The sequence below is a fragment of the Rissa tridactyla genome, chromosome 3 (genome assembly GCF_028500815.1).
Source record: "Rissa tridactyla isolate bRisTri1 chromosome 3, bRisTri1.patW.cur.20221130, whole genome shotgun sequence".
Taxonomy (NCBI): domain Eukaryota; kingdom Metazoa; phylum Chordata; class Aves; order Charadriiformes; family Laridae; genus Rissa; species Rissa tridactyla.
Genome location: NC_071468.1, coordinates 63,387,764 through 63,404,850, shown reverse-complemented (window position 1 = coordinate 63,404,850; position 17,087 = coordinate 63,387,764). Strand labels below are relative to the sequence as shown.

Genomic DNA, 17,087 nt, shown 5'->3' with positions numbered 1-17,087 from the left:
ACATGGTCTTTAAAGGTCTTTAGAACTGTGAAAGTGCATTTGCAAAAGAATGACTATGCTTTCCCTTTTTTTTGTATTCTCCCATAGACATCCAAGTCCTCCCATGGCTATATCAGAACTTGAATACTTAGCTAGAAGAGATCTCTCGTCAGAGTCAGTATGTTCTTATTAAAGTTTTAGAATCCTCTTACTCAATGTCTGCTTGAGAGGAACATAAATGCAGTTTTCTTCTGATGGGGCGCCAAACATCAGATCGTCATAGAAACTTCCCTTTGCTGAAACACAGTAAGTGGAACCTGGAGCAGTAATTGGGATGTTGAGGCTACATTTATACATCGTACAGTTATCTCCAGGGAACACTTCCTTACTCTGCAAAAAAAGAAAGTCACATTATATCATTTGACTCAATACAACAACATAAATGTTACAGTACCTTCCAACACTTCCAAAAATGTTAAAATACTATTAGATGTGGCTCCTACATCATCTATATGCCTTGCAAATGTGATGCGAACTTCAGCTATCAGCTTATGAGCTACCTTACGATGTTATACTTGATCAGACCATGGTGCTTGCAGCTAAAGTTTGTGCTGCTCATAGACTATATTTGCATTCCTAGTTCACTTACAAAACTTGTACATGGAGGCATATGAAAAAGTAACTGTAAATAAACACACCTACTATTATTTTCCTCAAGTTCACCTTCCATGGTTGTTAAATAAAGTGGTATCAATATCTTGAAATGTAACCTTCTTAAATGAAAGGTCTATCTAGACAAGTAAAAGGGGTACAAGTAAAGTTTCAGCACGTATTTAGAAACAATAGCACGGTTATCATGTAACTCTATCTTGTTTACAGCTAATGCAGTAATCTCATTTTTGTTATAAACATCCATTTGGACAACTAAAACCCAGACCTTCCAGTCACGTATCTCACTGTGACGCACTTGACATTTTAGGGCTTCAGTAGTCCTATGTTATGTTCAACTATTTTCTTGCTATCTGTTGGCTCTGCGTGTCACAGGAGTGAACCCCTTGTTTATGCGTTTAAGGTAAACAAGAATTTTTAATTTGAAGTTTTCACTTTGGAACTTACCTGATTTTTCTTATCCCAAAAAGTCACCATGTACTTGAGCTGTAAGTAAGTTTCTTCCATCCAAGGAAGAAGCTCCACAGATGGGAATGCAGGATGGTAAACATCAACCATGATTTTATCACTGTGACTTGAGAGATTTAGTTTTGGTGGTCCTATTTTTCCTGCAACATATCGCACCTTTGCAATTAGGCCAAAGCTTTTAACATAACATATGCTCTCAATTGTTAGCTTTCCAAAGTTCATCGGAGATTTGAGAAGAATGACACGTTTATTTCACTGGTGTTAATATTGCACAGCTGCGAGACTTAGAAGTGACAGAGGCATTTGGATACATTCATGAATATGCTTCTAAAATGGAGACAGAGATTGTCCGTGCAGAATTTCACTGTTAAGCAATCCAACTTTCCTATACATAAGCTATAAAAATTCAGTTCACTGACAAAAGAAAAAACTAACAAAGCAATTAAACATATATATGTGAAGAAGAACAGAACACAAAATACTGCTGACTAGATCCCACCATAAATTGCACTCAGATAAAAACGATACTGTACTGAAACAAAGGCTATCTGAAAAATCAAAATAAATCGTATCTTGAGCAACAGTACTTTGGAAGCCTGATTTCCCATGGCAATGGCATCGAATGATCTGACTGAACATACAAGTTTCTTGTTCAATGGGACAATGATTTTGTCTCCCTCCTCCATACATGAATGCCAATCTTCTGCAAACTGTCAAACTCAGCATCATTACCATGGCTTCTGTCCCTTTGTCAAACACTAGAAACCAGCCACTGATTACAACTCATGGGCGTATTGGGTGGGGAGGGAATCATAGTGGAAAACAAAGAGGGACTCCACTTCTTCAGCTCGAGCAATGCAGAAATCCAGCTCTATCTAAAGCATAGCCCAAGTCAGGGAGAATCTCATGGGCAATGTCCTGCCTGAAAGCTATATGTTGAGACTGGAGCAAGTACAAGAGGAAGTGTCTCGGTCTTTCCTCACTCTGTTGTGCCTGCTTTGCACTGCCCACGCAATGCTCAGGGCTGGCCTGGAGTCTAGACACACAATTTCCTTTTACAACATTGATGTGAAAAACTGATTTCTCCTGAGAGCCCAAAGGATTTATACAAAGAACAAGTAACTGTCAGTTATCCAGCTGCAGCAGACTTCCATAGCTTCTACACAGTATCTAGACACCCAAAGCTGTCAGTAGGTGGAAGTATAAGGTCCACAGCTTCCAGTGGCAGTCTCCTACCTTAAACTGATGTCTAAGACACCAGGCAAGAATATGGAAAGGATGCGCAGAGTGCACCATCAGCGTTTTAAACTTGCCTTTAAAAGTTTTGAAAAAAATGTTCAGGTACCACAGTGACAGGGCTAACAAGTCCCTACTGAGGCAGAACTACAGACATTCCTACTGAACAACCATCATGCTTCATTTCATCTTGGAGTCCTGACTTTATAATATTCCCAAATGAAACACAATACTACTGCAAAAAGGATAATTACTAACTTTTTAAATTTTGGGAAAAAACTACAAGGTTTAGTTTATGATAGAACTTACCACACTTTTGCAAAATAAACTCATCTGTCTCAACATAGTCAGACTGTTGTGACCCAACAACAGCTTTAACTCGAAGCCAGTGAGAGGCAAAAGGATCATCTATTTCCCTTGAGACATCACAAAAATGAGCCGAAATGTTCACACAAGTTGAGACGATCTTATAGGAACCCAGACTGTAAAACAGATCAAGTAATAGTTATTACAATTTCAATTGCACAATATTGTACAATACACTGCTGTACTGGGCTTGTGTGGCAAGGTTTTGGTAGCAGGAGGAGCTATAGGGGTGGCTTCTGTGAGAAGATGCTAGAAGCTTCCTTATGTCTGACAGCGCCAATGCCAGCCAGTTCCAAGACAGACGCACCACTGGCCAAGGCTGAGCCACTCAGTGACAGCGGTAGCACCTCTGTAATAACATATTTAAGAAGGGGGAAAAAAAAAACCCAAAACCTGTGTAATTGCAGCCAGAGAGAAGAGTAAGAATACGAAAGAAACAACTCTGCAGACACCAAGTTCAGTGAAGAAGGAGCAGGAGGCAGTGCTCTAGGCACCAGAACAGAGATTCTCCTGCAGCCCATGGAGGTCTACGGTGGAGCAGATATCCACCTGCAGCCTGTGGAGGATCCTACACTGGGGCAGGTGGATGCCGGAAGGAGGCTGTGACCCTATAGGAAGCCCGCAATGGAGCGGAATCCTGGCAGGACGTGTGGCCCAGTGGACAGAGGAGCCCATGCTGGAGCAGGTTTGCTGGCAGGACTTGTGACCCATGGGGGACCCACGCTGGAGCAGTTTGCTCCTGGAAGACTTCACCCCGTGGAAGGGACTCCATGCTGGAGCATGTGTGAGGAGCTGAAGAGTGTGAGGGGTCCTTCCACTGAGGAAGAAGGAGCAGCAGAAACAACGTGTGATGAACTGACCACAACCACTATTGCCCTTTCCAGCTGAGGGGAGTGATAGAGTGGCTTTGGTGGGCACCTGGCATCCAGACAGGGTCAACCCACCACAACTGCCTGTGACAAAACATCTGTGAGGGTGATCAAGCACTGCCACGTGTTGCCCAGGGAGGCTGTGGAGTCTCCATCCCTGGAGATATTCAAAAGCCATCTGGACATGATCCTGGGCAACCAGCTCTAGGTGAACCTACTTGAGCAGGGGGGTTGGACCAGATGACCTCCAGAGGTCCCTGACAACCTTAACCATCCTGTTATTTGACAAGTTTTGCCTTAATTTACACTTAGGCAACTTTCACCCTACATGACTTCACCACGTAGAAACAAAGCATTTAGCATGGACTGACTGCTTTTATATGCTTCTAAGAATATCAGGTACAGGAAATGACAAAAGAATAAGAACTTACTTGTAAGGTTTGATTTCCACAATAAAGTGAGGAGTTTCAGACGTAGATGGATACTGCCAATGCAAGGTAGTTTTGAAATTTTCCGATGTTACTTGGATCCGTGTTGGTGAAGGCACTAGAAGAAATAGAACAACTGCATTTTGATAAACAGACTTAGTCAAACTTAAGAACAGCCAAATATATTTCTAGGTTATCAGGAAAAGACAACACGCTAGAAATGACAGGAAAAAACAGACATAAAAATCATAAATACTGCCCTCCAAATGGACTAGTTTGTCACCAGTATGGACACAGGAGCCCTGCAAGCTGTTCTGTTATTCTTCTCTCCTATAGAGACAGCTTTCTTCCTGTTTACTAACCCATGCCCATATCAGGTTCATAAGCTGTGATGATTATATCCCTATGTTGGTATTATACAGATATAGCAGCAAGACAGATAGTATGAATTTACTAAAGTTAGAGGAGATTAGTCCAGCTCCTGTAGATTTCTCTTGCTCTTCAGAAACCGAAGGGGGGCTGGAAGGATACCAAACCTGCAGTATTAGGGTCTGTGCTCCAGGTGAGTCCTACTGAATCCTACTGTCTCCTGACTCAGCCTTGCAAAAGAAAACAGGCCTGCTTGGAAAAGCCTGGATTACACATGAATTTCTGACAATCCCATTTTACCACTCCAGCAGTATTTTTAGAAAGCTGTGATGATAATAATAAATTACTAAAATTTGTAAGGAATTCAAACACCGAAGCTGTAATGTAGTTTTATATACAGGAAAGCATTCAAAGGACATTTAATAAACAATATCAGAGGTAGCGTAGTAAGCAATGCAAAAACAAAAAGCAGCATCGATAGTTTCCTCATACAGCAAGCTTCTATCCTAAGCACTGACGGTGACAGTAATATTGGGTGAGCAGCTGCAGGGGAAGGAAAGTTACATGATCCTATAACTATTGAAGGGCTGTCACATGGCATTCAAGAGAAGAAAAAGGACACTCAACCAATTTGATTTTAATTGCTGCTACTCAGCTTCTCAATGACTGGTTTGGATCCTTAATATTCTATTAATATAATTTTTGTGACAGAACCCATATTTGACCTGCTCTAGACTACTGCTTGTTCACAAAGCAAGTGCTGCAACTTCAATCTGTGATACATTGAGGGAAAGGAAACAATTTTCACATCTTGAGAACAAGACCACAAAGATAACACTCTGCAGAAAGTAACACTGGCTGAGATACACTATTAACCACGAAGACTTGACACACGTAACATACATCACTCTGCAAACGGTGCTGTGGTTTAGTTACGTTTAATATGTACAAAAGTGGTATTTCAGTTATTGGAAAAAGAACACAATCATCACATTCTCAACCACAAGAAAAAAAGGTGACAAGTTGACCGAAGAGGTGTCAAAGCACACAAATGTTACTTCAAATAGTTTTAAGGCATGGTGTAGTCTTACAAAGTTTTACTTTTATGTACTATTATACAAATAAAACTATGCTTAACAAAAGAGTGGAAAATGAAATCCCAGAACATATTTGAACAGCCACTAGAAGCTTCATGGCTTTTAATTATGCAATTATATACCACTCTGCTTTCTCCTCCCTCATTCTTCCTTCCATCTCCACATTTTTGTTTTATTTTGGACACAGATAGGGTTGCTATCCTGGATTTCAAGAACACAAACTTTAAGCTACTCAGAGAGCTACTTAGCAGTGTCCCCTGGGAATCTGCTTGTAAGGGCTTGGGGACCCATGAACGCTGGCCAGCTTTTAAGAAGCACAGGAGCAGGCAATCCCATGGTGGCGTTAAGTTAAGTAAGCACCACATACCAGTGTGGCTGAACAGGGAACTCCTTGTGGAGCTCAGGAGGTAAGAGAAATTGTATGGTATCTGGAAGCAAGGTCAGGCTTCACAGGAAGATTATAGAGTCATGGTTTGCAGGGAGAAGACACAAAAGGCCAAAGCTGAACTAAAGTTGAAACTAGACAGTGCCATTTCAGATAACAAGAGCAGCTTTTTAAAATATGTTAATAGCAAGTGGAGGGCTAAGGAAAACATTGGACCAGTACTTGTTGAAGACAGTCACCTGACTAATCGGGATGAAGAAAAAGCAGTGGCATTCAATGGAGTTTTTTTGCCTAATACTGATAGACCTTGGTACACCTGGTCTGTCCCAGGCCCCAAGTGGACCCCAAGTGCCAGATCAGTGACCTACTATTTATGGACACTGAAATTGTAAGGGGACAGCTGTATCAGCTGAATGTTCACAAGTTCATGGGGTCTGATGGGATTCACGCCAGAGCACTTCTGAAGGAGATAGCAGGTGTTACAGTAGGACCTCTCTTGATCACCTAACAAAGGTCTGGGGAGGTCCCTGCTGACTGGAAGCTAGCCAAGACTATTCCAGTTTCCAAGGCAGCCATGAGGGAAGACCCAGGAAACTACAGACCTGTTAGTCTAACCTCAGTACCTGAAAAAATTAGGGAGAAGACCATACTGGGTGCTACTGAAAGACATTTAAAGAACAATACAATCATCAGGCACAGTCAACATGGGTTCACAAAGGGAAAGTCCTGTTTAATTTAATATCCTTCTACGATATGGTCACCCACCGAGTGGATGAAGGGAAGGTGATGGATGTAGTTTTTCTGAATTTTAGTAAGGCTTTTGATACTGTCCCTCACACCACTCTTCAGGAAAAATTGTCCAACTGTGAAGGCAGCAAGTACCTGGTGCTCTGGGTGAAGAACTGCCTGAATGGCAGGGCTCCAAGGGTTGTAGTGAATGGGGGTGCACCTGGGTGGCAACCGGTCACCAGCGGTGTTCCTCAGGGCTCAGTTCCAGGGTCTGTTCTGTTCAGTATTTTTACCAATGATCTGGATGCAGGAGTTGAATGCACCATTAGCAAATTTGCCAATGATACTAAACCGTGACGTGCCGTTGACTCTCTGAAGACCTTGCAGAGGGATCTAAATAGACTGGAACACTGGGCAATGATTAATGGGATGAAATTTAACAAGTCCAAATGCTGGATTCTGCACCTGGGATGGAATAATGCTGGGCACAAGTATAAATTGGGAGAAGAGTGGCATGGGAATGTAATGCTCTGAAGTAGCTGTGAATGCTGAGCGACCCACTAAGTAGATTCTTTTTAGTTCTAGTCAATCCTCCATAGCTCCATGAAAGACTACTCAACCTAATACTTCACTCTTCCATCCAGAGATGACTTTTAACGTGCTCCAGCTCTGAGACTACAAAGGAACTAGCAGGAAACAAGCTTTCCTTACAAAAAGACAACTGTCCTCACAAACTATACCCCCATATAAACCACTTTACCAGCCATGAGGAACGTCACCACCAAACACGTCAAGATCTCTGACTGCACTACAAGTTTGCCTTGATCACTTAGAGGAACGAGTTTACACATACCATCAGCTCATCCTTTTCGTCCTCACTTTTAACAACTTCGCTTTCAGTGATCAAGTTAGTCGAAGACTATCCCCCTCTCTGATCTTTCACTCCATATCCTCAAGACAGACCTAAAGGACACCTTTCAGCATGAGCTGAGAAGCTAAAAGTCATAACTCTACTTACAAAAAAAAGTCAGTAAAGAAATAGGTTTATAGCACACCTCTTCTCACCCCATTAACCTCCCCATGTTTCACAGGCCAAGAATTATCTCCCTCTCTTTTTCTAAGGGATGACATGTTTTACTCCTTCTACCACTTCCCTTATTCTTGTCACCAGACATCTTGTCTCTCAAGTGGTCTAACTGATATGTACTAAAGTAAAACGTAAATTGTTCTCAGCTTGTGTTTATTTTTGAGGTTTGCTGGTTCTACTTTAAAGCCAAAGAAAGCCTGAAAGATCATCTCCCTTCTCTAATTACACTGATTGTTTTAATGGAAGACTAGATCTACCTTCAAACCTTGCCTAATCAATTTGAGTGACTGTCGTGGTTTGGCCTCAGACGGCAACAAAGAACCACGTGCCGCTCGCTCGGGCCTTCCTGATACAGGAAGAATCAGAAGAAAAGGCAAGACTCTTGGGTTGAGACAAAGGCAGTTTAACAGAACAGCAAAGGGAACAGGCAAACAACAACACTAACACGGACAGAGGCATATACAAACACGATTACAGAACCGCCGCTCCCCGACCGGACCCGGGACGCCCCCGCCCGCTCCCAGCGGCGACTTCCCACCCCCTCCCCCGGCAGCTGAGGGTGGGCATGGCTCACATGGCATGGGATACCAGGAAAAATTAACCCTATCCCCGCCGGAACCAGGACAGTGACCAAGGACCTCACTCTTCCGGTCATTTAGTAATAATACACAGAAACTTAGCGCAAGTGACAGCAGCTTAAGATGCAGAAGCGAGTGCTCAGCATTGCAACAGTTCAGACCAAAGGTCCTCAAAACGGGCACGGAAAATAGATTAGCTTGCAATCACCCATGGAAAGTTTACTTTTAATGCCTTGGTCAGACAATTCTAGTCCCTTTTTTTCAGGTTTGTTATGTCCCCTGCATGCCCCTCCCCAATCAATCAAATGGTCTTAATTGTCCAGCTCGCAGCCCCTTGACTCAGGCTGTCTATCTGACTTCTAATGGTTTCTCCTCCAGACAGCGCAGAGACAGAGCCTTGAGACACCCCAGCCTCAATTCATTCCAGCATCAAGACTACAGACCGCAGAGAAAATTGCAGATTTTCAAAGTGCTAACATCTGATCTTCACAGATGTTAGTTCTGCATCTTGCCAGTTAAAATGCCGTAATACTGTATGTGAATGCTGTTTTACTTAACCCATAATGAAGCATTCATTTTTTAAACATGTTATACCCTGTTCTGCATTGTTCAGCAGGCACAACTGGAGGAAGATGATAGTGGCTAGTGCTGCAATTTTAAACATAAACCTTCTAATTTATAATAAACATAAATGCAGCAACACTCAAGGTGCAAATTCTAACAGTGAGAAACTAAGCGTGGAAAAAGTGAGAAGAAAATTGATCAGCAAATCATGTCGTGATGTACGATACAGGACTTTATCAAGTTCTAGTTCGCCTCCAGTTCAAATGCAGTGATTTCCATCTGCAGTTTGCTCCGTTCACCCTGCCTTGTCAGGCTGCAATCCTGGCTGCCAGAAAGGCAACAGAGATATCAGCAAGAACAATTTTTTCCACAGGAATTGAACTGTGTATGTGTGTTGTGGAACAACATAAGAGGAACTTTAGACAGCAGTTCTACGTCCACAGAATAAAGGAATAAAAGACAAAGGTAGGCCAGTCAGGTTTAACTTTTTTTAAGAGTGCCAGAGGAAATTAAGCATGCTAATGATTTTGAGGATAAAGAACTGGAATGTTGGAAAGCAAAGGTAGGAGTAAGGTAGGGGTAAAAGCAAACACAAGCATGACCACAGGGGACCTAGAAGTTAAGCATTTAATAGAGAACAGACATGGTAATGCAACTGCACAGTTTATCTCAGCAGACTCATGCCTGCACGGGTTTGTAACCAACATACATAAATATTCACATTTCTGAGTTATTTGGTCAAATACAAACAATCCAGACCAACTATAGCTCCCATACTGGTGGCTAAGACCACAGCAGGTGCGACTAGTGTGGTGTGTATGTATATCTATAATCAAATATGTTCTCAATGTGCAATTACCTTAACAAATGTATTTAAGCTTTGGAAACATTCACATCTCCAGCAAACTTGCATAGCAGACAGGAAGGAAATACACGTGGGAGGAAATTAAAAACCAAATGTCACCAAAAGACACTTTTTTTTACTGCAAATATCTGCTGCTTGGTTTCAGGCTGATAAGAAATAAGGGTGTTTTTTTCAAAGTAACAGAACAACTGCACCTAGTTGCATCTTCTAAGAGTAAGGAAGATAACTCACAGAAATAATCCACTAGTTGCACACAATGTATGATACAGTTCTGCTTCAAAAGCATCCATCAAACCAGAAAATGCTTGCTTGTACCTACAAGACAAGTCTAACTTGTCTTGTTTTGTACATTCACTTCCCCAGGTCAAAAACACCCCACTGCACATCTTCCACAATCTCAGCAGGGTCAGACACACGCAAACTGAGAAAGATTTGTATACTGGTTGAAATTAGACTATGTTGTTCACTATGTAAATGCTCCTGAACAATACTACCTATGGAAAGCACTTGTGAAACACAAGCTTGGAGCAGCTATATATTCAATAAAATCTATTTTTAAAGCATATACAGAAGGACTTGGTTGTTTTTTTAATATATGTTGATGCCCTGCCTGTTCATTGAGCCTCAGCAATGCGTTGTCCAACAGCAAAACTTAAATCAATGAACTGGAGAACGGGACATTTCAGAGACATAAAAATGAGACAGCCTGCATACTGATGTTTATATCTTGTGCAACACCACAGTTCCTTCTCTCATTCTGGCAGAGGCCACAAAGCATTACTGTACACACAGAGACTGTTCACGGAAGCGCAATTTAACTGGAAGTGCAATACTATAACAAAACAGGGCCTGATGAGTCCACAATGCAGACTCTATGGCACAGCTATCTGAGGCACCAATGGCTTAAAGAACCACAGAGTTCACTCAATTTGCATGTGCCTATTAAACATCATTTAGGCACTGAAATACAGGTTGAAAGCTTAAAAAGGCAAACTGTGAAAAAAAAAACCCAACCAAGTAAAAACATCTTTTAAAAGTCTACTGCTTTTCTGGATTTCCATGAAAAACAAACAAATCCTTATAATCCCTACGTGACACATCATAGGAAAACAGTTTTAAGCCATTTCAATAGGCCAAGAGGGACGACAGTTTGAACTTTGCTGTGGATTCATGCCAAGTGCGTAACTCGTCATTTAGCCTGTTAAAAGACAGACAGATACAATGCTAATAGATCAGTCCCTTCTGGGACCCTGACTGGGAAAATGGTGTGCCTTCCTTACACCAGCCCTGTGCTCCCTCTGAGCTCATGTATCCACTTTAACTGCACCCAGGAAGGGTAGCAGCTTTGGTGACTTCACAAACGTAAAAAAGTGATGCTCCTTAGCTTTCACCACCACTGGGAGACACGGGAAAAAAAGATCAGATAAATCTGCACTACTTGAGAATGCTTCCGCAGGACTCTGCAGAATGGAAAAACAAAGAAAAAAGAAAAAAAATAAAGGCGGCAAAAAGGCAGCCAATACCCTGAAAAATGGATGCAGAGAGTAATAAGTCTGTGCTAAGGGTGAAAAATAGCACATAAAAAGAATTTAATCTGGTCCTGAAAAGCTGCATTTCCTTCTAGAATGGTCCTTTTTAATCATTTAGAGCCTTACTTCAATCTGTTCTGAATCAAACAAAATCAGCCTGTATTAAAGCAGTGTACAGGCACCTGGGAGCTAGAAGAGAGCTAGAGGAACTGCAGGACAGAATTTCAGCAGGAAGGGGTCGGCATTCAGCACAGGCTTCAAGAGCACCGAGCATGTGCCACGGGGAGAAATGGGAAGTGACTGCCAGAGAGAGGGCTCCGTCCACTGCCGCATTCCCCTTCGGGGCAGCACACCCAGCTTAGAATCCATCCGTCTCTACCCTGCGCTCCTGGCAGGCCAGGCAATAAAGACAAACAGCCCAGTTCCTGCTCTTGCCAGACTGCTGGAGGGGAGGCTGGCTTCAGCAGGGAGCTCGACAAACCGGCAAACACCAAGCAGCAAGGTGCTTAAGAAGTTTGTTCCTGCTAACCGCCCGGCCTTCTTCTAAGTGACAGCAGCCACATAGCGTACGTGGAAGGGTTTGCATGTGCTTGCCTTTAGCTGCTTTCATTCATCCCTCCAAAAGAAACCCAGGACATGCATGTTTCTTGTAATGCTGCTCCTATAGCTCGATGGTACTTCCTTAACAAAGTTATTAAAAACAAGCTTAAATTAGTGCATGTAACAGCAACTCCATGCAGAATGTTCTACCAGAAGTTCTCAAAAGATCCTACATTCAAAAAGGAAACTGCACTCAATTTACAAATGAAGGAAGTACATAAACCAGGGGTAAAATTTAAAACCATTAATTTTTTAAATATTTAGTGAAATGAACTTAAATTATTTCACAGGAATCAGGAATAAACACTATACACAGTATTTAGTGCATTTTTACAGCTTCTATTTACAACAGGTTTTTACTTTCTTAGGGCTCACAGTTTTGACATTGTTCCATGGAGCTTTTAAAATCATTTATGATAAAAATCTCCACAAGGTGGTACGCTGTAATAAGGAGTGGCAGACCTAGATCATCATCTTCAGAAAAATACAGTAAGTTGGACAAGATAGACATTTTAAGAACTGCTGTAACAACAGAAACTAAATATTGTGTTATCTATTTTATGACCATTCTTCCCTTTTGTTATAGCTGAGAAGTCATTATAATAGACGATATCTAAATACAACACTTTCTATCATCAGCAATTCATTTTTCTTTGCAGCTGGACAGACAACTGCTATGACTGCCAATAATCTGAACCACAAAAGAACAAATCAAGACTACCAAGATCATCACACACAACAGAAAGTCAGCTGCAAAAATGAAGTACACACATCTCCTTGGAAATCTGGCTTTCAATGTGCAAGAAGCACATGAACTACTGTCAGTGCCTCCAAATCTTCTACTACGATAATCTTGACTAGGGAGCTCCTCTTCCAGGATACTTAAACACAGACTGAGAGTTCCCATCAGCAAGTGCCCAGTTCGTTTGATGAGTCACAGGCCCACCTATGCAGACACGATACACACCCAGCTGCAGGAAACATAGGGGGTGTTCAGCTATCCAGACAACTGTTGTTCGGTTGTCTGGCTCTTCTAAGGAAAACTGTGTCCTACTAGCGAAGATGATCAGGTATTTCCTCATTACACAGTGGGCCTTGAGGTATGTACACTGGCATGCTGAAAACCCTACTAAGACTTAAGAAAAAAAAATAATCAATGTATCATTGCAAAGGAAAGCATTATAAACATGCTTCAGAATTCCCCTTCTACTTTCATCCTTCCACTGTAAGCCAGCACGTCTGCTTCCACCAATGTAATAATGAAGTAAGGACATGGTATTAGTCTGTCACTACAGATACAACCAGCATTTTCATTCAGCTAATACACATCAATATCTATTAGAATTCCCTTCATCATGTTTTTGTTCACTAAAAATCTAGGGTTTTGCTTAAATGATGAAGCCTCTGAAGGGTACGGTTATAGAGGCTGCGGCCAACCCGAGTGCAAGTCACCAGGAAAGCTCTGCTTTTGTTTTCAAAGCACAGAATCACAGACTTGTAAGGGTTGGAAGGGACCTCTGGGGATCATCTAGTCCAACCCCCCTGTCAGAGCAGGGTCACCTAGAGCAGGTTGCACAGGAACGCATCCAGGCAGGTTCTGAATGTCTCCAGAGACCTAACTCAGAAGTATATTCCGCTCCTTTCACCTGAGGGTTTGCTGCACTCACATGCAGAGAAATGAGCTTTTTGCTTCTAGGCAGCTTGGCACATCAGCTACACCACTGCACTGTAGTCTTACACGGAGCTAACTGTTCTGCTGGTCTTGGCTGAATTACAGCAGGTTTTTTTTACAACAAGTGATTTACCGGTATTGTATTTTTACCTTAAAATTGCTAAATACAATGTAAAAGTAGCATATTTTATTAGCAATAAAAGCATGCCCTTAGAAGGGGTGAAGTCAAACCTTGAAAGACAGTATTTAACATACCAATCCTCCTTACAGCTAAAATGTAAAAAAAAAGGAGCTTCCCTGACCCACCAAGTCAAACAAACTGGACACTCCAGTTGTAAACTACCAAGGGACAAGTCAGCACGCAGATTACCATTTTTACTGTTCCTAGTCCACACCAGGTAAACCTAAACAGTCTTCCAAACTTCCAAGTGGTGTGGCCCATCCCCAAGGGCAACTGAGTTCAGTCATTCCACCTGGGGATGGATCTAAACTGCATGAAGTCCCACTGAAACCGCACTATGCAGCTGCAGAATCCAAGGAGCCTGGAGACATAAACAGTGTTTCTGTCACCAACTGCAAGCAGCATTTTAGGTAAATGGATCTTGCTTTGTGGGCAAAGCCCAGGAGAGTACTGCTACATTTACGTAATGTGTGGACATACTTCCTATTTCAAGCCCTTTCATCAAGCTCACAATATTGTTAAAAACAAAACACACATTCTCTTTTGACCCGAGCAATTAGACAGCAGCCTCAGGTTTCAATAAGCTGTTCCAGTCTGAAGTGAAACTTGTAAACCAAACTTGAGTACTTCTTTCATGATTTACTTGCAATGACTCTGCCCAAACAGAGCCAAAACTCTGTTCTTTGCCGGCAGGCCACCCCTCCTCCCCACCAGCGCTCGGCTGAAAGGTGCCCCCACACCTTGGTCAAGGTCATGATCCCGGTGCCTTGTTTGGACTGCCTGGTCGCGCGCTCTCCTTCTTTGCTGTGAAATTCCCAGTTTCTCTGCTTTTTCTGACAAACACATTTATAAGGCACAGTGAGGCAGGCCTGTTCTAGGCCCACCCCTGATCTCGCTTTACGTGACAAAATGCACAAACGCCCGAGGTTTAGATTGGATATTAGGAAAAATTTCTTCACTGAAAGGGTTATCAAGCATTGGAACAGGCTGCCCAGTGAAGCGGCAGAGTCGCCATCCCCGGAGATATTCAAAAGACATGTAGATGTGATGCTGAGGGACATGGTTCAGTGGTAACTTGGCAGCACGGGGTTAACGGTTAGACTTGATCTTAAAGGTCTCTTCCAACCTACACGATTCCATGATTCTGTGGCTGATATAGCCACCTTACCGTAAAGGACGGTCACCATTAATTACAGGTGCGGTAACATCAGGGGTTACACCCGTAACAATCACCCGTCAGCAGAGAGACGCTCCCACACGCGCCGACGGCGCTGTGTCACCAGAACTGATTTGCATGTCAGTAAGTCGCTTCCAGGGCAAGGCTTGACTCCGAGAGCCGAGAGGCAGCTCTGCCGGCACCGGCTCGCCCCGGCGGGGCAGCCCCGCACAGCCCCCGGCGGACGGGGGGAGGCTGAACAAAGCGGGACGCGGTTCTCTGCCCGCCGGCCGGCCGCTTCTCGCTCCCCAGCCGGCAAAGTGGGACCCGCCGCTTCCCCTCCATCTCCCGGCGGGGAGGGCGGCGGCAAGGACGCGGCGCCGGGGGCCCCACGGCGGCTCCCGGTCACGAACGGCTCCAGGAGCCTCCGACAGTTCCGGGCCCGCCGCCCCCCCCTCAAGCCTGCCCGCCCGCCCACCCTGCCCGTCCCGTCCCGTCCCATCCCCCCGTCCCGTTACCTGCGGGCGGCTGCTCCCCGCGGGAGGCCTCGCTCCGGCCGGCTGCCACCACGGCAAAGGTCAGGAGGGCCCGAAGCACCTGCATGGCGCCCGGCGGCGGTTGGGGGGGGGGAGGTGGAACCGCCCCGGCTCGTACTCCCCCACCGCGCTCCGCTCCGCTCGCCTCGCCTCGCCTCAGCTCCGGCGCCTGCGCGCTGCGCTCTCGGCGGCCACGGCCGGGAAGGAGCTGGCGGGTCCCGCCCCCGGCAGGGAGGACGGACGGGCGGGCGGTGTCGGGTCGGGAGGAAGCCCGGCGGGTCACTGCCGGGCGGCCGGGGCGGGGGGGGGAGCGGAGGCCTGAGGGGCCGGGCGGTGGCCGTGGGGATGTTCGCCTGCGCGATCCCCTGGCTCTGTTAATTTTGTGTTCTGTTTTTGTTTTAAGTGCCGATACGGAGTGATAGCCTGCCAGCCCCAGCCGCTGAAAAAGCATCGTCCTCCTCCTTGACGTTTTGGGCCTTCTGCTCTCCCCTCATTTCTTAAAAAACGCAAAGCGTTCATCTTGTGGAGTATTTCAGAAACAGTACTTTGAATTCACACATGTAGAGGGCTCCTAATTTATACTGAGAGATTGATTTTATTCTTTCTTGCAGGTAACCTGAATGTATACGCACTGTAAAAAAAAAAATATCATGAAGTGCTGCCAAGCACAATGGAGACGGCAGCTTTTTCTGCCCTCCTGCTCCAACGTCTCCCACCCAGAGTCCCAATGCCAGATAATTCTGCACCTTAACCATTCAACCTTGAGGCCACCATGCGCCAGATGAGAAAGATCCAGAAGAAACCTCCCCAGCTGTAAGGAGGATATAGCAGCCTTTTAAGCTCGTGTCAGAGATTCTGCAAATAACTGTTTTTCCAGACCTAAAGTGGAGGCAGCTTGAGGGATGCTGCACACCCACGCTTCTTCCCAGGCTTTCAAAGAGACAGAAAGGAAGAAACAGAGCTACTTGCCAGAGACATTATGCTTCCCCTTTGTCTTGCCTCGCTTGGAAAAGTAATTTAAACTGCTCCCTTGCCTTTATTTCCTGTCCCAAACTTGGTCCCGCTTCCTGGAGAATGGTGTGGAGGAATTGCTTTTCTTGCTACCTGCCATTTGCATTTGCAAAACCGAGGAGACAGCATGATCTGCTGCACAGGAGGGAATGAGTGAGCGAGGAGAGGGGAGATTGCAAGCCAGCGCTGGATGCTGAAGAAAACACCCCACTGGTATGGTCTCAGAAATGGTGTCCCCACAGATGATGAGGTGGTGCTGTGGGGTGTAGTGTCAGCATGGGTTAGAGAGCCAACATCTCCTCCCAGCTGCACTAAGGCTGACGAAAATGGATCGTGAAGCAATGCTTACGTTATGTAGCAACACTACATTCAGAGGCTGACCTTTGTGCTTCATGAGAGCGCAGTCATGAGCCTCACAACCAACAAGTACATAACTGTCTTGATTGAAATATTGGCTGCTCACTGGCATGTGGATTTTAACTTCCTGAATGGTGGCATGCTTTCATAATATTTTTTAACATATAATGCTTTTTCTAGCACATAATGGTAGGATGAGAGGAAACGGCCTCAAGTTGCACCAGGGGAGGTTTAGATTGGATATTAGGGAAAATTTCTTCACCAAAAGGGTTGTCAAGCACTGGAACAGGCTGCCCAGGGAAGTGGTTGAGTGACCATCCCTGCAGGTATTTAAAAGACGTGCAGATGTGGTGCTG

At 44.3% G+C, this 17,087-nt stretch overlaps 1 protein-coding gene across 2 annotated transcripts in view; it reads right to left on the bottom strand.

Annotated features, from left to right (window-relative positions):
• IFNGR1 (interferon gamma receptor 1) overlaps nucleotides 1-15,567 on the bottom strand; it is a 30,392-nt gene extending 14,825 nt beyond the window's left edge. Inside the window, exons 1-5 of one of the 2 annotated variants that reach the window (XR_008465348.1) lie at nucleotides 15,346-15,567; nucleotides 4,019-4,133; nucleotides 2,662-2,834; nucleotides 1,096-1,256; nucleotides 192-369 (exon numbers count right to left, since the gene is read on the bottom strand). Coding sequence is in view for 1 of the 2 variants with exons in the window: in XM_054194897.1 (XP_054050872.1) it covers nucleotides 192-369; nucleotides 1,096-1,256; nucleotides 2,662-2,834; nucleotides 4,019-4,133; nucleotides 15,346-15,430 (712 nt within the window). In the remaining variant the exon portion in view is untranslated. The remainder of the gene's footprint in view (nucleotides 1-191; nucleotides 370-1,095; nucleotides 1,257-2,661; nucleotides 2,835-4,018; nucleotides 4,134-15,345) is intronic. The other variant, XM_054194897.1, reaches the window with a different exon arrangement.
• Nucleotides 15,568-17,087: the final 1,520 nt, after the last annotated feature.